This window comes from Diceros bicornis, chromosome 23, assembly GCF_020826845.1.
Source record: "Diceros bicornis minor isolate mBicDic1 chromosome 23, mDicBic1.mat.cur, whole genome shotgun sequence".
NCBI classification, from domain to species: domain Eukaryota; kingdom Metazoa; phylum Chordata; class Mammalia; order Perissodactyla; family Rhinocerotidae; genus Diceros; species Diceros bicornis.
Genome location: NC_080762.1, coordinates 4,143,726 through 4,166,886, shown reverse-complemented (window position 1 = coordinate 4,166,886; position 23,161 = coordinate 4,143,726). Strand labels below are relative to the sequence as shown.

General features: G+C 40.7%; 1 protein-coding gene across 3 annotated transcripts in view; it reads left to right on the top strand.

Moving 5' to 3' along the window:
* Positions 1-23,161, top strand: part of TBPL1 (TATA-box binding protein like 1) — a 29,944-nt gene that overhangs the window by 4,413 nt on the left and 2,370 nt on the right. The window contains exons 2-7 of one of the 3 annotated variants that reach the window (XM_058566246.1): positions 17,320-17,433; positions 18,569-18,744; positions 20,757-20,839; positions 21,006-21,069; positions 22,758-22,861; positions 22,954-23,048. In XM_058566246.1, the coding sequence (XP_058422229.1) occupies positions 18,610-18,744; positions 20,757-20,839; positions 21,006-21,069; positions 22,758-22,861; positions 22,954-23,048 (481 nt within the window). In that variant the 5' untranslated portion in view covers positions 17,320-17,433; positions 18,569-18,609. Of the gene's footprint in view, positions 1-17,319; positions 17,456-18,568; positions 18,745-20,756; positions 20,840-21,005; positions 21,070-22,757; positions 22,862-22,953; positions 23,049-23,161 lie in introns of all 3 variants that reach the window. The other 2 variants (XM_058566245.1, XM_058566243.1) reach the window with 2 other exon arrangements.

Sequence of the window (23,161 nt, the reverse complement as noted above, 5' to 3'; positions counted from 1 at the left end):
GTGTTAACCTTCCTCCTCCTGATAAATTGCAAGTATTTCATTGAGAGACACAAGGGTTTTGATCAAAATCAGTTGCACTTTCTGGGAATTAGGGTTAGTGTAGTGCTTACGGGGATGGACCCTGGCTACGGACGGCCTCTGTTCGGCATGGTGGCTCTGGTGCTTGTTAGCAGTGTGGCCTTCAACGGGGGATTTCATTGCCCTGAGCCCAGTTTCCTCATCTGCAAGATGGGGTTAATATTAGTACTATCTTGTGGAGTTGCTGTGAGAATTAAGTGTACATCACGTAGAACAATGCTCAGCATAGTTAAGAGCTAAAAAAGTATTCGCTGGTGCTGGTAACAGTGGTACTAGGTAGTATATTAAAGGTGAACCATTAACCCACTTGAATACTTTGTTTCTTGTGCTTGGAGGCTTCTCTTAAAGCTTTGGTATTCTTTGTGATCACTGAAGATCGGACTCACATCTTCCGTTAGGTTTTGGGAGGGGAAGCACTTTTGTTTTAATTTTGAATTGTCACACAGGCATGTGGTTATCACTTATGGTGATAACCAACATCTCTGATTCTTGGAAAAGAAGGCTGACAAAGCCTTGCCTAGCACCGTGTGGCCGCTGTTGAAAGGCGGGTTCCCTGCGGACCTGACTGCTCGTGTAGCTATGTGGGGCTTCTGAGCAAAAGGAGGAGACCCCAGTGGTTTCAGTTAGCAGAATTGTCTTTCTTTAGAAGACACTATTTTTTGCTTGCAAGACCTTAAAGATGGTAAACTTGAAACTTGTTGGTGTCATTGTCAAGCCATTTAACTTGAGTTTTCTGTGTCACTATAAATGTTCTACATAGTAGCTTTCTTGTAATTTTAGAAGTAGCTGAAACTGCTGCTCTGCTCCAGTAATTCAGGCGGCTCAAGAATGAGCGCAGGAGATTGCAGCGTTATTTATCGATGGTGAGGCCAGCCCCAAATCCTGGGGTCCCTCATCAGGAGATCCTGTGGTGATTACAGCTTCGCAGAGGCTGCTGGGGAAATGGCTCGCTTTTTAAGGTTAGGTCCAAACAGTTTCAGTTTAGTTGTGTGGACATTTGAAACTGCTGACTAGAAAATAAATATTTCTGCTTAAACACAATGAATTGCAAACTGTTCTTTCATGTTTTGGCTAATATCCATATCCAGGTCATGGTTTTTAGTTGAAATATATTTTTATAAAATATATCTTATAGAAGTTTCTATAAAACATATTATTAAAAGTATATTTTGCTTTAAATGTGCAGGGGTAGAGTTTAATTCCGTCTTCCATATTGTGCTGGTTTTGTTTGTTTTAGTGTGTTTTTATATAACTCCCCTCCCACACACGCACACTAAAGAGATTGGCAAATATGCTTGTATTTAGAGGTGTGGCTTTTGTTTTCCTGTTTAAAGAGAGTGAAGTCTAGTTGATACTATTGATTTAGTTGAGTAATAGCTGTGTTGCCCAGAATAGATTTAGTATTGGTATAATATTGTTAAGATTATTTTCATAGCCATCATGGGTCCTGGATCTAAAAAATATTGAGATAAGTGAGGAAATGATCGTGGCTATATATATATATATAATCTCCTTTAGTTTGAGATAATCTGAGGACTATACTGGTAGACTTTTAGGAAAACGTGTCTCCAAGGTGTCAATACTGTTGTCCGGAATAAACCTGCCTGTTTTGAGAGGAAGTTCTTCCTAACACGTTAATGTTTCCCTGGTGTTCTTTCCACCACACTTTTCAGGGCCAGATGCTGCTGTGCTTCAGATAGGAAGATAATAAAGCCAGTGTGTAACCAAAAGTACAAATATGAAGAAGGATATTTGGTTTATGACTGTGGTCAGTGTTTATAGAACCTGTCGTTGTTTGAACCTCAGCTAAGATTCGTGGTTCACCTAGCTTTTGTGGAACAGGAACCACTCTGTGCTTTTTAATTTGCCGGATACTTCTGTTGAGCCACAAAGCCTTTTTCCTCTCACCTGCATATGGCTACGTGAGCTCCGGTTACTTGTACGTGTGTGCACCCTAGTGGACATGCATCCCGTAAATGCTCGTGGGTTGACCGCATCCCGAGATCTCTGCTCGTGGCTGGTTAGGGTGGTTGCAGGAGGCACAACCACGTTGAAGACGCAGTCACCAATTGATTAGACCTCCCTCAGCACAGATTTGGTATGCCAATCTCAGAAGACGCTAGATTTCTTAGCTCAGTTCTCTACTCCCTTTTGGTGGCGGGGGACCTGAGGTGGGGACGTGATGTGGCTCCACGGCTCACAGCTGATGCAGAGCTGGAGGAGCAGTGCTTCGGGCGTCTTCACAGCGGCTTATTGTTGAGGCGCATCTTCAGGTTAGTGTCGCAGAGGAAGTCTTTGGCCAGTAATCTTGAAGATTCTGCTTCTAAGCATAGTTCAAAACTGCCTGGATAATTGTTTTATTTTTGTGTACATTAAGAATGTGTGCCTTTTGGGGCCGGCCCGGTGGCGTCGCGGTTAAGTGCGCGCAAGCCGCTGCAGCGGCCCGGGGTTCGCAGGTTCAGATCCCGGGCGCGCACCGACGCACCGCTTGTCAAGCCATGCTGTGGTGGCGTCCCATATAAAGTGGAGGAAGATGGGCACGGATGTTAGCCTTGGGCCAATCTTCTTCAGCAAAAAGAGGTGGATTGGCATCGGATGTTAGCTCAGGGCTGATCTCCCTCACACACAAAAAAATAAAATCAAAAAGAATGTGTGCCTTTTAATTTACTCTTTCTAGGATGTTTGTTTTGGGCCTGTTAAACTGGAAAAGTTACAAATGTCTGAAACTATGTTCTTAGTTTATCTTATGTTGTGTCCTCACTCTCACTTTGTAAAGAGAGAAACAATGGCTTTCTCCTCAAACCCTGTGTAATTGGAGGTTGATATGCCAGTCTATATACCAACTCTCGTGGAATGAATTTAAGGTGCAGATGAGTTAGGACCCTTGGGGGTGAAATGAAGAGCACAACTCTCTTTGGGGGTGGGGGGCTCAGTGCTGAGGGTCCGTAGTATGTTTTAATTAAAATAATTCTTTCCTTATATCAGAAATGATGATATTTCTGTATTTGTAAGAGTTCCCGGAACACAGTTGCCCTTCAGGATTGGAGGGTCTGCGCTAGAACCAGTGAGGACCTGTCAGGTGTGGGAGCGCTGAGCTGGACGTACCAGAGTGTGAAGCAAGGAATTAACGGGACGTGTCAGAGAACTTGAGTGGTTGGGGCTACTCAGATCCCTGTTATTATTGTGCAAAACGTCTGCTCTTCCCCTTGGTTCCCCAGTTTCACAGTTCTTCCTTTCAGTTGTTCTTCAAGTATTCATTTAATTCGGCGACTATTTGTTGAGTAGACGACCAAGTGCCAGCTACTAAGCCCCATTCTGAAGACACACGTTTAGGTTAAACAGCTTTTTTCAAGGAGCTTGGTGCCTGCAGTCTAGTAGACGGTTGTGATGCAGACGATGCCTTTGCGTTTGCTGTGCCCTCTGCTTGGGGTCTCTTCTCTCGGTGTTTCATATTACTGGCTCCTTCTTACCCTTCAAGATCTCATTTTGAGAATAGTTTCTCATCTCTGAGGAAGTTAAGAGGCCTTCCTGGATCATTCCTCCTAAAGTTTGTGTTGTGTCATCTTATTTCCTTTATAGCATAGATCACATTCTCTAATTATTTTAATTGCTTGTCTCTCTGTTGTCTGTTTCTTCCACTGGAATACAGCTACCGTGAGGGGTCCTTACCCGCCCCTCGTGTTCTGAGCTGCATCCCCAGCGTCTAGCTGGTGCTTGGCTCACATCAGCTGGGTACTGAATGAGTGCAGTTATGAGTGGGAGTGTTAGCTGAAGGGGGCGGAGAGGGCATCCTACGCAGATATAAAATCAGGACAGGGTCTGCTCTTGCAAGAGGAATGGTAAAAAGTTGAGACTGTTAACGGTGTGTTAGAAGTGGAAGGTTAGGTTACAGAAGGTAAATTGGAGACAGAAAGCTCGCTGCATTCCAAGCCAAGCAAATCAGGTTCGCTTTCGTCTAAGAGAGCCAAGAGATGTTTCTTTAAGCAGGGGTGTGGCACAATTAGGGAGATAATTCTGGAAGCTTCTTTGGTAGATGGACTAGATTGTGGAGACTGCAAGCAGAGTTCCATTAGAAGGCTGTAGCCATGATGACAAGTGAAAGCATAAAAGAAACACGGATGCTTTGGATACAGAAAAGAAGCTAGATGAGAAGCTAACTGGGTACAGAAGAAAAAGAAGAGACGAGGGATGGTTCTGAAATTTTCTCGTTCAGGTGTGAGTGTTGGATGGTGGCTCCGTTATCTGAAATTAAGAATCAAGAGACAGCAAGTGTTTCCGAGGCGATTCGTGAATTTTGTATGTGTTGGTTTAATGTAATGAATATGCCTAACACACAGTTAGGAAGGTGGATTCAGGTCTCTGATAGGTCAGGATTGATGTGGGAGCCATAAGCCCGGGAATCTGCGAGAAGAAAAGGGTTTAGGGCAGTGGTCTGTGACCTGCAGGGGTCTTACACTCATTTGAGACTAGGAGGAAAGCAGTGACTCCTTCAGCTGTGCGTCCAGGGCTGTGTGTGCAGTTTCAGCGCTCCTCGCCTCTGGGGCCTCTTGTTGAGCTTCGCAGGGACTGGCATGGGCTTCAGTTGAGAACTTTTGATTTAAGGGGCAGAGAAGCATTGAGAAGGGAGGGGGACCTCCGAGAGGTGCCTCGGAAGCCAAGGATGGGGTGGTGAGGGAGAGGTTCAGGAATCAGGGGCTGCCAGTGCGTTATGCTCTGGAGAGGTCCAGTAGGAGGGAGTTTCCACTGGGACATTGGATTCAGCAATGAGCCCTTCATTTCCTGCGGTGCAGAGGCAGAAGGCAGGCTGGGAGGGTTTTGAGCATGAATCCAAGTGAGGGAAACAATGCCTGGTAAACAGGGTGCAGAAATCGTGATGTTCTCTGTGATAAAGTCCTGATAGGAGAATATGGCCCACTTTAAGGACCTACTGGAAGGGGAGTTCCATTGTTTTGATAACCTGCTGTGGTGCTGCAGCCCAGTGGCTCTTAACGGGCTGTTCATTAGCAGCAGCTTGGAAATGTTTTAAAAATTAGGGCCCCACGAAGGTTAGTTAATCAATATCTCTGGCAGTTGATGGTCTTCATAGTTTTTATTTTGTTGTCTCTTTTTCTTAATAGTTAAGAACCAGTGTTCTGATCAGCAAACTTCCTTATCACGCTTGTTGTGTGTTTTACGTAAGAACCCTTTCTTTTACTTGTATGTTATCATCTAATTACAGTTGATATTGTATCAACTAATAATAACTAACGATCAGTTGACTATTGTGCTAGTTTTCAATCAGTGTCCTTTAGTCTTTCTCACAGACCTTAATTTCCAATTTAAAGTTTTATGGCTTTCTTCTGACCTTTAGACAAGTTCTCCATAATTATCATTTTTGAGTGACTCAGCCCTGATCAATTAAAGATCTGATTAGTTCTGAGTAAAACAAGAACTTCTTAATGGTACTTTCATGTGGAAAAGTATTCGTTCTGTAATCCTGTTTGCTTTTATTTAAATATGTTACATTTTTTACTTAATAGTAAGCTATTTTTTAACTAGAAAAGTTTGAACTCTATGCACTATTTTCCAAGTAGTTAATTTCATAATCTTACCTTCTTTTCTTAAATGGCAGTCATGCATGACATAGACCTTAAACAGGTTGTCTGCACTGGAGCAGACATTGTTTATGAAGCGTAAACCTATAAGGACAGTAGAAAGGAAGCTGTCAGAATAGGAACTCTCACCTGTTGTGTTGCCACCTTGCAGTGCGTTCTCTTGACTGCATTCTCAGTGAGCCGTCGGTGGTTCTGGTTTGAACCTTGCATTCACACCCTTGAAATAAAAACCAGAATACAGGGAAGTTTGAACTTTACGCATGCCAACCCTGACACAAGCCAGAAGCTGAAAGAGGGTTTATTTGGTTTGTTAACTGCTTAGTGAATTAACATTTACACTTGCAAGGAAACTAATTATCTTTTAAAAATTATGCTGTTTTATTAGCATCAGCTTAATGGCTAAATTAGTCTCACAAATTGTAGTTACTTATTATGGGTAACTTAGAACAAATATCATGATTCTCTATAAAGAGATAAACTTCCTAGTTTTTTAAATGATAGCCCCTAATATGGGAAAATAGACACGGAAGACTTGCTGGAGAAACTGATGCCTTACACTTGAAATGAACATGATAAATTTACACTTGAGATGAACATGATGAATAGTTTTGTTGCAGTTTAATATGGAAACCTGTTGTACTTCTAATTTTCCTGTTGTTGCAGGTACCCAGCTAAGTAAAAGTTAGCAAAATATCTATTTAGTAATATGTGGTAGACTTGCTCAGACTCTTGCTTGTTCCCTGTCTCTTCCTATTCCCCTTCTCCTCCCAACCCCACCCCCTCAAAAACACCCACACAATCAGCAGCTACTATGTTGTGGTTTGAAATGGTTTTATTATTGGGGATTTTTTTCTAATTCACTGTTAAATTTAGTTATTTTTTTAAATACTAATTTCATTTGCCAGATACATCAAAATTGTATTCTTTGTTTTTATCCCTTGCTTTTCGACTTGAAGGAACAGGATCTGTTTTTGTGTTCCAAAGTTGAGGACCACAACGAATAGCTGGAAATCCTTTCCAGTTTTGAACATTTCTGTCTCCATGGAAGATGATGAAAGATGATAATAATAACAGTGAGAGTCGCTCAGTTTGGATGCTGACCGCGTGAAGTGCTGTGCCAAGTGCTGGCATGGAGTTTCAGTGTTCACAGCACTCGGAGAGAGACTGTACCTGCCTCACCCACAGATGAGGACAGTGAGGCACAGAGGCGTTAAACAGCTCACCCCAGGCCACACAGCAGATGAGTGCTGGAGTCTGGATTAGCCCAAGTCATCCGCTCCAGAATCTGAGCTTTTAAACTTGAGAGTGTGTGTGTAGATACTGCTTTTTAATAATCTCAAGCTAACAGCCGAGCTCTTGCAGACCTTCTATTGAATGTTTAGTGCCTGGGGAACTGTGCCTAGGCTTGGGTACAAAAATAAGGAAGACTCGATCGTGCGTCTGAGGGGCTTGTTGTCCACCAAAGAGATGGGTGTAAGTGGGAAATTTCACTGTGGTGTGGTGTGCATAGCAACGTGGCAGCGGGGCTCAGAGGAGGGCCTCTGGCTCAGTCTGGGGGATCAGCTGTCTTAGTGCCTTTGATTTCTTATTTTACCGTCATGGTTTTAATTACCTTCTGTACTAAGGTTTCCAAATTTTCACCTCCAGTCTAGACCAGGACCTGTCCTGAGCAGGGCCTCTTACCTCATTGTCTACTCAGTGTCTCCTCTCGGATGTATCACAAGTTCCTTCAGTTCAGCATGTCCAAAACAGAATCCTTACCTTCCTCCTTTTCCCGTCTCCCCTGCAGACCTGCTCTCCTTCCAGTGTTCCTGTGTCAGTAAATCGTATCTTAGGCCACACACCTTCAGTCTTCCTCCATCTCCCTTTTCCTCTTCCCCATATCTATCAAGCTCTGTTCACTCCATCTCCTGAAAATGTCTCTCTTCTTTCCATCCTCATCCACCTCGGCCCCCACTGCCGTCACCTCTCACCAGGACTGCTGCACGAGCCTCTGACAGAGTGTCCTGCCCATTCTTATCTTCCGGTCCATTCTCCTGCTACAGAAGCGGCAGTGATAGTTTTTAAAAGCAAATGTGTCATGTCATTTCTTGCTTCTCTTTTAGCTCACCATTGCTCTTGGAATAAATATGAAAATCCTTAACGTGGCCTGGGGCACACGATTCGACCCCTCCCTGCATCTCCAGCCTCGTCTTCTGCCCCTTTCCCATTCACTCTTCCCCCTCTCGCCATGCTGGCCCTTATTCAGATCTGAACAGTTCATACTCTTCACTCACCTCAGAGCTGAGAACACCTGCGTTCCCGCTACCAGGTCTTGTTCACTGCTGGATCCCCATCCCCTAAGACAGGGCCCTAACACTTAGATTTCCAGTTCGTGGTTATAGAATTGATTGAATGAAGGTGATGCTGAGCTGTAGAACAGGTAGGAGTGAGCCAGGTGTAGCAGTGGGATAGATCATTTTTAGCAGAAGGAATAGCATAAGCAGGCAAAAGGTTAATATTCTATGTATAAGAGCTTTTATAAATCAGTAAGCTATCTCAGAAGGAAAATGAACAAAGAATATGAGACAGTTAACATAGAATAAATACAAGTAGTCATATTTGAAAAGTTCATTCTCATTAGTATTCAAGGAAAATCAATTAATTCAATATTGCTCTTTCTTGTATCCCAGGTTGTCAAAGATTTTTAACAAAATCCTTTGTTGAGTAGGTACAACAGCATATGCATATGTTGCCAATCTTGTTTAATATGCACAGATACATATGTGGATTTAGCAGCCTCAAAACATGTGCCTGTCCAAGCATAGAAAAAACTTAACAGTAATTATCACTGCAGTAGGGTTATGCTGAATTTTTTTAGTAATTCTTATGTAATCAGAAAATGATGTGCTATCTTCTTTAAAAATCATACATTAAGACCTTTTATTTGAAATACTGAGAAATCTATCTAAAATAAATATTGCTTTTGCATAATAAGGAATTGATACGACAAATTTCTCAACTTTGAATCCCCAAATTTCAAGTTGTATTCAATAAAATACACTTTTTTCTCTTGTTATCTGTGATAGTACATTGGTTCAGATTAATAGTAATGTTGGCAAAGACTAATATGACATTACTTAATAGAGCATGTTGTAATTTGTGAGGTGCTCATTAATGTCTCCAAATAATCGTGTGGTGAGTAAATGGTGTTGTTTGCATTTCATAAGTAAGGGGAAAAACGGTTCAGAGCCAGCCTACTGTCACACAGCTTCCATTAGGATCCAGGTCTGAACATCCAAGTTCTCTTACTTTATAGGTACATTTTAGTACATGTTGAAATAGTGAGATTCTTAAGTAGGCTACTGTTTAAAAAACATTATTAATATGGGATAGGTATTAGATTATGTAATCTTAAATTGCAAAATACTTCATTTTTTCAACTGGAACTTTTTCATGAGCATGTAAACCATTGGCTTATCTTTCCTTAAGAACTCATTCAGAAAGTCAGCATCATTTAAATCTTCATCTACCTTTTAGGCACCATTACAAGTATTTTTATTGACTAAAACATAAAATATACTCCTCCTTACTATTTTTTTTAATAGATAGTTGCCGGCAACCCTCAGAGTTGTTGTTAATTAATTTCCGTTAAAAAAAACAATATCTTTGTCATTCTTTTAATATAGATTTTTAAATTCATTTTGATGAAAGTTATTCACATGAACGCCCTTCTTTCTAGTCTTCAGAACTGGTGTTTGACTGAGTCCGAGAGAGAAGGTGGAGACGTATGTAATGAAGGTGGTTCAACTTTCTGTCTGACTTAGTGTAATGATGGTTTTGTACAGCAGTACCTCTGCTTTTACTTAAGCATGTATTAAATATTTTATGTAATATGGGTGGTATAATATATAAAGCTTTTCTTTGGAAAAGACAGAGGCTTTGGTGGCCAGGCATACTGTTAATAACATTGTCTTCATGTGGCTAGAAGGCACAAGTGCCAGCACAGGGACTGGCTGCTCAAGGGTGCGCCCTCGGGCCGCGGCGTCGGCCAGCCACCACCTATGCTGTTGTCCTTGAGCGCGTCCAGCTCCCTCTCTGCCCCCTTGACCTTGACCGCAGGTGCACGTTGAAGGGCAAGTGGGCGGCTCAGAATTAGGATGTTAATTTAACTAAACAACATAATAGTTCTAGAATTAAAATAGAAAGTTAGTGTATAATTTCCTACATTTGTCTATCGTCTGTCTTCATCCAGGAGGTCGAGTCCTGGGATTTGAGAGTTAGATGCGGTCTCAGAAACCATCTGGTCTCATCTCCCCCGAATAGATGACTCCTTCTATAGGGGACCTAACTGTTGTTAGTTGTCCAGCCCTGCCTCCCCTGTTTTGACGCTTATCTTCTGCGGAGCCCACCACTTTGCAGGTATTGGGGTTTTGGTGTGATTTCATGAGATGCACTTCGTGTGACTTGAACTGGATCTTTCAGTTTCCTTTTTGTTTAGATATTTGAGAACAACCATCTTTCCTTTCTTGTGCTAAATGTCCTGAGACTCTCCTCACACAACTCTTTTTATATACCATCCTCCTTTCCTCTGGAGAGCTGGACGTCAGTGCCCTCTTTAAATGGTAAGGTCAGGACATTCTAGATGTTGCAGTCGCAAAGAGGCTGTTACTACTTCCTTTGCTCTGGACACTCCTATCTAACCTACGGTTGTTTTGGGTTTTTTTTTAAGTAATATAATTAAAACCTCATGTTGTCTTAGTTTGACCTATTGTGAAGAAAAGTCTTTTTCTTAACAGCTTTTAAAAATTATTACGGAAATTTTCAGACAGAAATGTAGGGAGAGTAGTGTAATGAACACCCATATATGTATCACCTAGATTTAACAATTAAGAGATGAAGCAATAATATGGCACTTTTTTTGTTAAAATAGTTATTCCTACTATCCAGATCTGTTCTGTACCTCAGAATAGATTGTCCAAATTTGTTTGGTTCCTGTGGCAAGATTCCAGATATTGAGAGAGTCATCTGAAACTTTATCCAAATCTGTTTGTTACTGAGTTCAGATCGTGAAAGATACTTGTATTTTAAAGTAAATTACGGGCCAGCCCCAGTGGCCTAGTGGTTAAGTTTGGAGCACTCCACTTCTGTGGCCCAGGTTCAATTCCCAGGCAGTGACCTACACCACTTGTCTGTCAGTGGCCATGCTGTGGCGGCAGCTCACATAGAAAATGAGGAAGATTGGGAGTGGATGTTAGCTCAGGGTGAATCTTCCTCAGCAAAAAATAAATAAAGTAAATTACAGACATGACATTTCCCCCTGAATATTTCAGTATGCATCTCCAAAAAGCGTATTTATCTACATAACCACTCTCTTCTTTCAGCTGACAAAAATAACAGTAATTCCCTGTCTCATCTGTCACTCAGATCCACACTCACGTTTCCCGGAAATATCTCTTGCAGCTGTTTTTTTAAACCAGGATCTAATCAGGGACCATGACACACAGGTGTGTTGTTCGTTTTAGTAAAAACATGAGCTTCACATCTATCAGCATTAAATTTTGCTTTATTGGTGTTGCCTCATTGGGCTCGCCCAGGAATCAGCAGACTTTCTCTCAGAGGACCAGATAGTGACGATTTGAGGTTTGCGGGTCATTTGGTCTTTGTCACAACTGCTCAGTTGTGCCACTTCAGTAGGTACATGAGCATGGCTATGTTCCAGTAAAGGTTTTTTTTATGAAACAGGCACTGGCCCATTGGTGTAGTCTGCTGACCCCTGCCTAGCCTATTATGATCTCAATTTTTTCCAGCTGTTAACGTGACTGTTCTCAAGTTTTGCGTCAATTCATTAAATAGTAGTATTCGGTTATGATATTGAACTGCCTGTGACTCCATCAGACAGTACTAGCTGCCGTTTAATGGACACATGCTATGTGCTGTGTACTTGACATAATCCTGTTTGGTCCCTAGAAGCGCCCTGGGAGATGTGGTGATATTACCACCAGTTTCCAGAAGAGGAAATGAAGACTTAACCTACCCAGTGTCACAGGCCTGAATGTAAGCGCTGGGTCGGCACTCCCTTCTGTAAGGCTTGTGCTGTGCTATGGAATGGATGGGGAAGGTCCCCCTCGTTCTAAAAGGCCCATGTTGAGAGACTGTCAAGTAATGTGTTGGAATCAGCAGCACAAAGTGTCTGTTTCCTAACCTGCTGTTTTGGGAGCTTTATAAAGAACACGAGATTAGTTCAGGGGCTGGCCCTATGGCGTAGCGGTTAAGTGCGTGCGCTGCACTCCGGGAGGCCCGGGTTCGGATCCCGGGCGCGCATCGTTGGGCAATGCTGCCGCGGCATCCCACGTACGGCAACTAGCAGGATGTGCAACTATAACGTACAACTATCTGCTGAGGCTTTGGGGACAAAAAGCGGGAAAAAAAGGAGAAGGATTGGCAGTAGATGTTAGCTCAGGGCCAGTCTTCCTCAACAAAAAGAGGAGGAGTGGCATGGATGTTAGCTCAGGGCTGATCTTCCTCAAAGGAAAAAAAAATAAAGAATACGAGTTTAGTTCAGATGGCACGTCTTACTTGTCGAGACGAACGCTCTCTAGGAGAGCACATGGACTCATGCTGTTAGAGATGGTTCTGTGTCCAGTCTCCCCTACTTCTGCCCTTTCTCAAAGCTTGGACGATAATTTTGTGGTTAAACCTTTGAGGACCCTCCTTCAGCATCCACAGATGCAACCTGAGTACACTTAGAGTAGTTAGAATCTACTTCTCTGTATTCTCAGGTTTATTTAGTTTTATTATTTTGGCTTTTAGTTAGATTATAGAGTTATTTTTGCTTCGTTTTTATGACGGTGTTTATCGTGCCCATCAGTTTCAGTGTCCTGCCTGGTGTGGAAGATGTGCAGTGTAGTGGTCTCGGGTGCGGGTTGTCTGAGAGACCAGGAGGTGGCGGTGTTTCCCAGGTGATGTGTTCAGGTTGCAGTTTTTCACCACCAGAAAGAGGACCCAAAATACTGTGTGTTCTTGTCCATAGACATCCTTGAGCCAGGAAGAAGCTACTCCAGCTTCTATGATGCTGTTTAACAGACAGCTAAAATATGATATTTCCTGAATTTAGGACAGGTGCAGTTTTCAACTTTGCTTTTTATTGGAAGGAACTATTTGACAAACTAATACTAGGCATTTACTTGAGAAACAGGACAAAAAAACCTGATTAAACCAAGTCTTAATATTAGGCCTTGGGCAGTGGGAACATTACTGATAATTATATTTAAATCAGAATGGAATTACTTTATTTTTATTATAGTAAATGTAATAGATATCTTTCATTTTAAAAAATCTAGACTCTACAAAACAGTAGAAGAAAAAATTTTTTAAAAGTCACTCTGGGGGCCAGCCCCGTGATGTAGCAGCTAAGTGCTGGCGCTCCGCTGCTGGCAGCCTGGATTCGGATCCCGGGCACGTTCCCATGCGCTGCTCGTCAAGCCATGCTATGGTGGTGTCCCATATAAAGTGGAGGAAGATCGGCACGGATGTTAGCTCAGGCCAGTCTTCCTCAGCAAAAAGAGGAGAATTGGCATGGATGTTAGCTCAGGGCTGATCTTCCTCACAACAAAAACTGATGGCAACTCTCTGAATAGAAGAATTGTTAACATTTTGGCAGGTATAAGTATATAAGTACATACATAGATATATAAGCCAAAATGAACTCTTATCAAAGGTATAATTTTTTCACATTATGGATTTTTGTCTACATGTAGTTTTATAATTTATAAAGTCTGTTTAGTAATCTGTTATATAAGACTGTGCTGTACTTTATTTAACCAGTCCCTTCTGGATGGACGTGTAGGTTTCCGTTATTAACAGAGTTGTAATATTTAATCTCATTTATACTTTACTCGGTTGAATTATTTCTCAAGATGCATTTTTAATGGTTGCCTGCAGTTTGACATATATGCATATTTTTAGTTATTTGAATGCATGCTGCCAGATTATCTCCTGTAAGAAGTTTCTGTACCAAATTTAAGAGAATGCTGGGTTACTCACACCTTCCCAGCACTGTTTGATACTTGCCAATACAAGTAGTGGTAGCTCACTTTTTAAGTTAGCATTTCCTCATTACTAGTGAACCTAAAAACTATATATTTTCAGAGGCAAAAAGAACTTCTAAATAAACAATTATTCCAAGAAAAATAGTAACGGAAATATAAATATTGTTAGAATCAAGGGATAATAAAACATTATCTATCCAACTTAGACATACCTAAAACGCTGGATTATAATTGCCTTAAATGTTCATACAAGAAAAGCGAAAAACTTCACAACTGAAGTATTAAGCATCCAGCTTACTTTCCAATATAAGACATTAGAAAAAGAATAGATCCAGAAGTCGACCCCAGTGGCGTAGTGGTTAAAGTTAGTGCGCTCCGCTTCGCAGCCCGGGTTCAAGACCCCGGGCACGGACCTACACCACTCATTGGCCTTGCTGTAGTGGCATCCCATGTACAAAATAGAGGAAGATTGGCATAGATGTTAGCTCAGGGCTAATCTTCCTCAAGCAAAAAAAGAGGAAGGTTGTCAATAGGTATTAGCTCAGGGCTAATCTTCCTCAGGAAAAGAAAAAAGAATAGATCTGTAGAAGGAAGGAGATGATGAGCATAAGGCAAAAAATTTAATAAAGTGGATCAACTAACTGCTGATAGTTTGTTCTTTGAAGAAACATAATGAAATAGAAAAACCTTTCAGCAAGGTGGACGAAGGAAAAAAAGCAGAGATAAGTACTATAATGAAAAGGAGATAAGTATACCACAGCAGGGATTTTAAAAAATTGTAAGAAAACCATGGAAAATTGTATACCAGTAAATTTTAAAATTTAGAAGAAATGGAAAATTTCCGAGGAAAATTTGATTTAGGAAAACTGAAATAGAAGACATCAATTATCTTAAAACTCTTAAATTGAATTAGTCTTTTAAAATCCAAGCAAACAAACAAGAAACAGGTCCAGACAATTTTCAGATAAGATCTTCTAAACTGTCTTCCAGAGAATCAAAAAAAGAAAGAAAGAAAGAAACTGACCTAACTTATCTAATAAGTCTGGTATATAACCTTGATACTCAGCCTGATAAGGACACTCCAAGAAAGGAATATTGTAGGCTGCTACTACTTAGGAATATAGGTAATTGTGAATGAAGTATTACCAAACCCAGTCCGTCAGTGTATTTTTTAAAAATCATGACTTATTTGGGTTCAGGGATATAATACATATGTAATAAGTTTAAGAGAATGATAAAACACCAATTCAGAGGAGAGGTTTCCTCCAGAGGGAAGGGATGAGGATATGGTTTGGGAGACGTGCATGAGGAGGCATCAACTGTATTGTAATTGTTGTTTTTTAAGCTGGGTGGTGGGTACATAAATGTCCATTGTGTTATTCTTTTTGCCCTTTTCTGTATCGTAAATATTTCATGCCATAGTGTTAGCAGACTTAACAGCTTTGTGAGTTTAAATGTCGCTTGAAATACTGTTCTTTTTTGTGGAGTTACTTAAATGCACTCCCCTTAGAACCGTACAAACCAGTTAAAAAAATTTACGTATACACCAACATAAAATATGATAAAGCATACTGCATATGCATTTTCATGGATGCTGTGTGAAGGAGCTTGTAGGGAAGAAAAGGACTCTTAGCTCTTTTGCATAAGTATGAAAATAGGTAGCTTTGGAAATAAAGTTTCCAGCTTGCTAACTTAAGTTTTCTGCATGCCTAGTATTAAAATAAATAGTTTGGAATTCTGAATAGATGAGCAATTTAGTATAGACTGGAGATTGATTGTCTAGCATTCATTCACCAAACACTTACTGAACACTGAGTATGTGCCAGATAAGGTGCTGGGCCGCCGGATGCACAGGCGTTTAAGACGTGGTCTTTGACCTCGGGAAGCTCAGGATGGGAGGAGGTGGAACAGACCATCTGGATGTTTAACTGTAGGCACATAATAGTCACAATTTGGGATGTTTCTTCCCTAGTGGGAGTTAGTTTCCACCAGCTTTCCTACAGCAGTTTGTTTGTTTGTTTTCTTAATTTAAACAAAGTTATGTGTGTGTATTTTCAGGAATAACCTAAGCCTTTTGAACTACTCTCAGGGGTAATCAGTTCCTCTTTAATGCTGAGAAGAAAGTTTACTCAGGTAGACCCTTTTTACCCATTGATGAATTTTTTAGCTACGCTTAAAATTAGAAAGGGTATGATAGGCTGTCAGACGCTCTAGAAATTGAGATGGTCTCTTCTGCTGCAAATGGGTCTTTTCTTTTTTAACACTGCTTCATAAACATGGAGTCTTTCATGTCAGATGCTGCTCTTTTTTTTTTTTTTTTCAAGTACTGACTTCATATTATATCTTTGATTTAAAACTTAACTGAAGCAATGTTTTCTGAGACTGCTTGCCAGGTTACTCATCTAAAATATGAACACTTCCTAACTTATGATGAACTGTGCCCATGACCTCTTTTTAAGAATTTAAGTTGCTGTTGTGTAGAAACAGTCATCAATTTTGAATTAATTACAAGACTTCTTTGCATTCACAAAGATTTCCTTTACTCTTTCTTTCTTGACTTTCTCATACCTTATATATTGTCCTGTATTCTCCTTCAGACAGTTCCGTGGTTTAGTACTCAGAGTAGGAGATCTGAGTCCATTTGTTTCAGCCTGTTTGATGTAAAAAATCTGTGTGAAAGTAAATTTGACATGGTTTCTTCATACGTAGTTTCTCCTTAAATAGTGCGTTTTTGTAGCCTGTTCTCGTGGGATGTGTATTAGTTAGGATTGGGTTTTTCTCATATTACAAAATTTCCCACGTATGAGGGACTTAGGATAGAAATTGATTTTTCTCTCATATTCCTAAAGTCTGGAGTTGGGAAGTGCAGGGGTAGTAAGGAGTTTCACAGTATCAGGGACTCAGGCTTCTTGTGTGTTACTGTTCTACTGACCTTGTCTCATAGTCTCATGATCCCATATGGCTGCTTGATCAGCTCTCAACGTCCAAACTCCAGGCAGCAAGAGTGAAGAAGGGCAGAAAGGCAAAAGGGGTCTTTGCTGGCTTAGTTCCCCTAAGCAGATTTCCCAAAAGACCCAAACCCATTTCCTTTTACATTTCATTGACCAGCACAGAGTCACGTGGCCTCTCGGCTGTACCTCTTGCCAGGAAGCCTTAAAAGTGTATATTTTATTTCTGCCACAGTGTCCCCACCTGGACGTCTGGGTTCTGTTCGTTGTGAAGGAAGAGTGGAACGGATGCTGGGGTGAGCAGCTCAGAGCCTCCACCTCAGAGTTATTTCACAACTTATAGGAACATGGGAAACCTGGTGGTGTCCAGATGGCTCCATCTCTGGGTGGGATATAGTCATGGGAGGTGAGCTAAGAAATGGCTGCTCTGCCTGTTGACTTGGACTGACTTTATTCATAATCACTGTCCTTTCTGTGTGGTTAGTTCCCAGATAGCTGTGCTGATATTTTCATGCGCTTGTATAATCCCCACAACACTTATGTGGTAGGCACCGTCCACTCCCTGTCACAGGGAAACCGAGGCACAGGTGGGTCTCGTAACACACTGAGCCTGCTGCTTGAGACCAATATTGATGACTGCTTCTGTCCACCTCTGTGTCTGTCCATCAGGCCCCACGGCCACCCCGTCCCACCCCTTGTACCCAGACGTCATTGGAGGTTACACAGACAGACACAGAGAACAGAAAAGGTTGAAGGGACTGTGAGTGAGAGACGAGAATGCAGGTGAGGTCACGCGGACACAGAGGTGAGTGGTCTGGTCCTGGAGAGGCGCTGGGCGTCTGGGCTGACGTGTGGCCATGTGCTGTCAGATGCTGGACGGCAGAAGCACAGGATCGCGTGTTCTCTCTTTAGACTCTTGGCGTTGTCGTTGTTTGTCCCATTATCATTTGAGTCCTTATAAAGAATACTAGTCCTTCATATTGTGGTTGTAAGGAATCTTAAAGATAATTAGAATGTAGTATTACGATTTTCTGATTTTCTCTTTGTGAGTTAGGTAAGCCGAATTACCATTACTTATTTTTTAAGATGTGGAAACCCAGTCAGAGAGAGAATTTTTCACCTGGACGTGGGTCATGTGTTTAGTAAAAACTGGGGCTCGTTTTCATTTGTTGGCTGGTTTATAGAAATGCTCCTATCATAGTTTTGAAAAAATACATATTTTGGAAGAGTGTGATCTTCATAAAAATGGTATTGTCTCTTGTTCCACCTCCTACCTACACACACAGGCTTGTGGGCTCCTTGAGGACACGAGACTTTGCCTTATTCATTTTTCTCTCCAGTGTCCTCAGTGTGTAGGTGTTCAGTGAATGCATAGTGAATGAATGACTAGTAAATGAGAAACGTCTATTAGTAAATGTTATAATTAATATTTCTGCTTCTCTACACTTAACTCAGTTACTGTCCCTGAAATAGAGGAGAAGTGGGTCATCCTTTGTGTAGCCCTGGCGAGTTGTATGGGGTGGGTTAGAGTACCCTTAATGGTTGGGCTTCGGGACCGCAGAGTCCAGCCCTGGCGCCCGGCGTGCATGTGGATTCGCCGTGGCTGTGATGCACCCGGGGCAGGGCGGTCATCAAGGGCAGTAGCGGGAGATAAGTCTGCTAAGCTCCTGGTGTGGAAAAGTTACTGATTAATTTTAAGGAATGAAAGTTAGGTCCAGATTTTGAAGGATTTTATATGACATGTTACCTTTTAAAAAATGACATTTTTAGTGGGGAAAAGAAGGGACATGATTTGAGTAACTTTTGAAAAATCAGTAATGTAGATTCATTTCTTGCATTTTAGTTTTCAAGATTATTCGTGAAAAATAAATTAAGGAAACATTTAAGTTTAACTCCTTCATTGTGTTTTCTTTCTCAGGATGTGATCCTCGTGGTGGACGCTGAGTCTAAACCACCCCAATGGACGCAGACAGCGATGTTGCATTGGACATTCTAATTACAAATGTCGTCTGTGTCTTCAGAACAAGATGCCATTTAAACTTGAGAAAGATTGCTTTGGAGGGAGCAAATGTAATTTATAAGCGTGATGTTGGAGTAAGTATCTGAATTTCGGTACGTATGCTACAGAGCTAACTTTATATAGTGCTCTGATTGGTGGAGGAAAATGTATTCATCCTCCAGATGGCCTGTGAGCACCTGACCGTGCGCTAGGTGTCTTGGAGACAGTGTGCTAGGTGCCCTGCAGAAGGCCCCTCTCCTGGAGTGACCACTCTGGAGATGCCCGTCTCCACATCCCACCACGGAACTCACTGGCCACGGACAGTTCATTGTTCTCGCGGGTTCTTTTAACGAAGGAGGGGACAGTGAGACTTTCGTATATACTCATTCAAATATAATTATATTAGAATGATGCCACAACACACACACACACACACACACACACACACACACACACCCCACACACACAGTAATTTTTGTACTATGTTGTCATACCCCTCTTTAATTAGCCAAGGTAGTTGGTATTCTTTAGTAACAAATTGCTGAAAGTATTATGGTTCATATCCTAACTGGGACATTTTAAATTTTACTTTTTGTTAAACCTGTAATATTTAAAATAAAAACTGATAACTTGCTTTTAACGTTAGTCTTTTGAGATTAACATTGTAAATGATAATGGATGTTCATTTGGCTTTTATAAACCAAAGAATAGTAAGACATATATCTTACTATACATTTATTATGAAAATTAATAATGTATATAAAGGCTCTATTTAAGCTCTAAAAATTAGATGCCAGTATACCTTGGTAAATTATCATTAGTCCTTAGTACTAGAAAAAACTAAGTAAAGATGAATTAAGTTCAATTAAAAATTTCAGTGACTCACAGTTAAAGATTTTCAGGTTCATCAATAATGCCATCTTTACTCTAAAAAAAGGAATAAATATGTCTAAAAAGAAGGGAAAATGCCTAATGCTGTTTTGGAACTTCAGCATGCTGTATGGCAGAGAAGTTGTTTTTCTTAGAAAGGTTAACTGAAAAATCTGAGTTGATGGACAAGCTAATGGTGAGACAGTTAAATGTAGAATAAACTCAGTCCAGTGTTTCTCAGCCACTTGTGCATGAACTTTTATAATGTATTTTAGCTCAGATTTCATTTCGGATCTTTGGTAAATTTTGTCTTCCCAGATTTAATAGCTTTCTAGTTTGATAATATGGCATATGACAGAGAAAGGGAGGAACTCAAAATGTGACAAGAGTTTTAAGGAGCAGTGCCTGATTCATTTATTTGTTATATTATTCAGTAAAACATTTCATATTTCCATAAAAGAAAAGTTGCAATGGAAATTTAAATTCACATGTTATCTTGGACCTTAGTCCTTGACCTATTTATACTCTATGTAGGTAATTGCATTCAAACCCATAGTTTTAAATGCCTTTCATATCTAAGAAATCTAAAATTACATCTCCAGCTCCAACATTTCTCCTTCATTCAAGATTTGCACATGGAACTTGAATATGTAATAGGCATCTCAACTGTAAGACACAATATAAGGTAGGGGTGGGTACCATGATGCAGAATAAAGCAGGGTTAGAAGTTAGAGAGCCAGGAAGGGAGTCTTTTGGTGGAATGGCCAGGGAAGGCCTCTCTATGAGGTGACATCTGGTGAGAGACCTGAATGAAGTGAGGCTATTGAAGGCAGAATATTCCAGATGAAAGTAGCAGCTACTGCGAAGTTCCTGAGGCGTTGAACGAGGTTGGCATGTTAGAGGGTCCACACAAATTGCAAATCCCAGTTATGTGAGCCGAGTGGAATGGAATTTGAAGTGTTTACATACTTATGATACCTGACTTTCAAGTATATAGTGCGAGATTTATACAGACCTTGTATTTTTAGTAAATTAAATGTCCTTTTGGATTAATATGTTGTTTGTGTTCCGTATGGTACTTGATTTCAGAACGGGTGATGTGGAGAACAGTTATTTCAGTCTTGGGTAAGCTTGGAGTAGTATTTAAACATTAAAATGGCCACAGAGAGCAGAACGGTATGTGAAAATTAACACTTACTATGTAATGAGGTTGGTTTTGTTTTGCTTTTTTTTGCAGAAGGTATTAATGAAGCTTAGAAAACCTAGAATTACAGCTACAATTTGGTCCTCAGGAAAAATTATTTGCACTGGAGCAACAAGGTAAATGTTACTTGGGTTTTTAATTTTTATTTTTTAATTTTCCCCTCGTGGACAGGACATTTCCCTAGACTTAAAAACAAAATCATATGTACAATTTGTCATGTTCCTCATTATAAAATTTATATCCTGTATAACCAATAATCTTTTTCTTTCCTTAAAACCGTAGTGAAGAAGAAGCTAAATTTGGTGCCAGGCGTTTAGCCCGCAGTCTGCAGAAACTAGGTTTTCAGGTAACGTTTTCAAATAATATCCAATTTGCAAATAGTCGAGGATTTATTTTTGTACAGTTAAAACTTGTAATTTAATTGATTAAAGAAATCCCTACAGAAACTCCTTTAATGACTGACCTTTTTTAGGTTTTTTTAATACTGTCTTTCAGTACAAAAATTTAATAGTAAAACTTGTCCATGTGGTATTTGTAACGGATCTGGGCTTTTTCCCAGATCCCTTTCCCATAGAGAGAAGACTTATTTTCTCACAAGTTAACTGTCTATTCAACTCTTTAAGTTTTTCACTGTTCACAAAAATAATCATATTTTTGATCCTCTGGAGAGTGGTCTGTCAGGAGCATGGTAGAGAGCTGCGGGGCCCTGGTGACCTGCACACACTGTTGGCAGGCTCTCACACTTGCAGAACAGTGACCATCGCTGGCAGGTTGGCCTTATCAGTATAATTTTGTAGAGGCATAAGTTTGAATAAAAGTAATACATGTGAGGGGCCGGCCTGGTGGCTCAAGCGGTTGGGTGCACGCGCTCTGCTGAGGCGGCCCGGGGTTCGCTGGTTTGGATCCCAGGCACGCACTGACGCACTGCTTGGCAAGCCATGCTGTGGCGGTGTCCCATATAAAGTGGAGGAAGATGGGCACAGATGTTAGCTCAGGGCCAGTCTTCCTCAGCCAAAAAAGAGGAGGATTGGCAGATGTTAGCACAGGGCTGATCTTCCTCACAAAAAAAATAATAATAATACATGTGATGGACTTGCTAGGTCACCTTCGAATGATGAGTAAATGAGAGAAAGGTGAGCTGTGGTCTCTGAAGGGTGGGCACAGCAGTGGCAGTCGGCACTAGAGGAGAGCAGCGGTGCAGAGCCATGCTTGACCGTGGGCCGCTCTGCACAGCTTCATGCCTTTCTACACCTGTCCTGTGCAGGTCCTGAGTTCATCTGAAATTGTGGTTTTATTGGGAACATTTGAAAAGATAGTGGGATAAAACCAATCAAGATGTTGGTGGGAGTGGCTGAAGTTACTAATACTGAGAGGACGTTATTTTCAGCCTCAGAGCCTCTTTTCTTAGCATAACATTAGAAACGTTGAGAGAAATCCCAGTTAGTTGTAAACACAGTTTTATCACTCTGTCCCCCAAGAGAAAACAAACATTTAACTGAACTCACCAAAGTGTCCTTTCTCCTGACTGCATGTCAGAGAGTCTCACCTTCGGAGCTCAGGGGGCATTCACTCCTTAGTGAGTTTTAAGTGACAGCTTTTCCATTTTGATTCTTGAAGGAGGACTCGGCTTTAATTTTTTCCTCACTATTCTCTCTCTTATCCTGGTAGAGTTAATATTCCATTTAAAGTATTAAAAAATTAAACCAAATCTAAGATTCAAAAGACCCCAGATGTACTGTGGTCTTTTGAATTATCTCAGGCTTTATTTTTTTAATGAAGTTTTTGAGTTTTTTTAATCATGCAATTATCTCAGGCTTTATTTTTTTAATGAAGTTTTTGAGTTTTTTTTTCCCCTTTAATTATAGCATTAAGGAGTCACTGATAATTTAAAATGCTAAAGCCACAATTCACATGTTTCTGTTTTATCCTATTTGCTCTCATTTTTAAGGATTTGAACTTAATTATTAAGATTGCCCTGATGAGCACGTTTTTTTGTTTCAAAATAATTCATTTAGTTTTACTTCTGTCCTAAAGGTAATATTTACAGATTTTAAGGTTGTTAATGTTTTGGCGGTGTGTAACATGCCATTTGAAATCCGATTGCCAGAATTCACGAAGAACAATAGACCTCATGCCAGGTAGGTCTTTGAAGAATCAAGGTAACTAACCAAATTTGAAATTACTCGTCAGGCTATAAATATTTATATTAATTGTGGCTTTTTTTGTATAGTTACGAACCTGAACTTCATCCTGCTGTGTGCTATCGGATAAAATCTCTAAGAGCTACATTACAGATTTTTTCAACAGGAAGTATCACAGTAACAGGTATTTTATGCTATTGAAACCAAGCTTGTCTGTTACGGGTTGAATGAGATCAGAGGTGCCCAGACCAAAGGAGAAATAGTGTCTGATTTGTCCTCTTCATGGGAGCCAGTCTC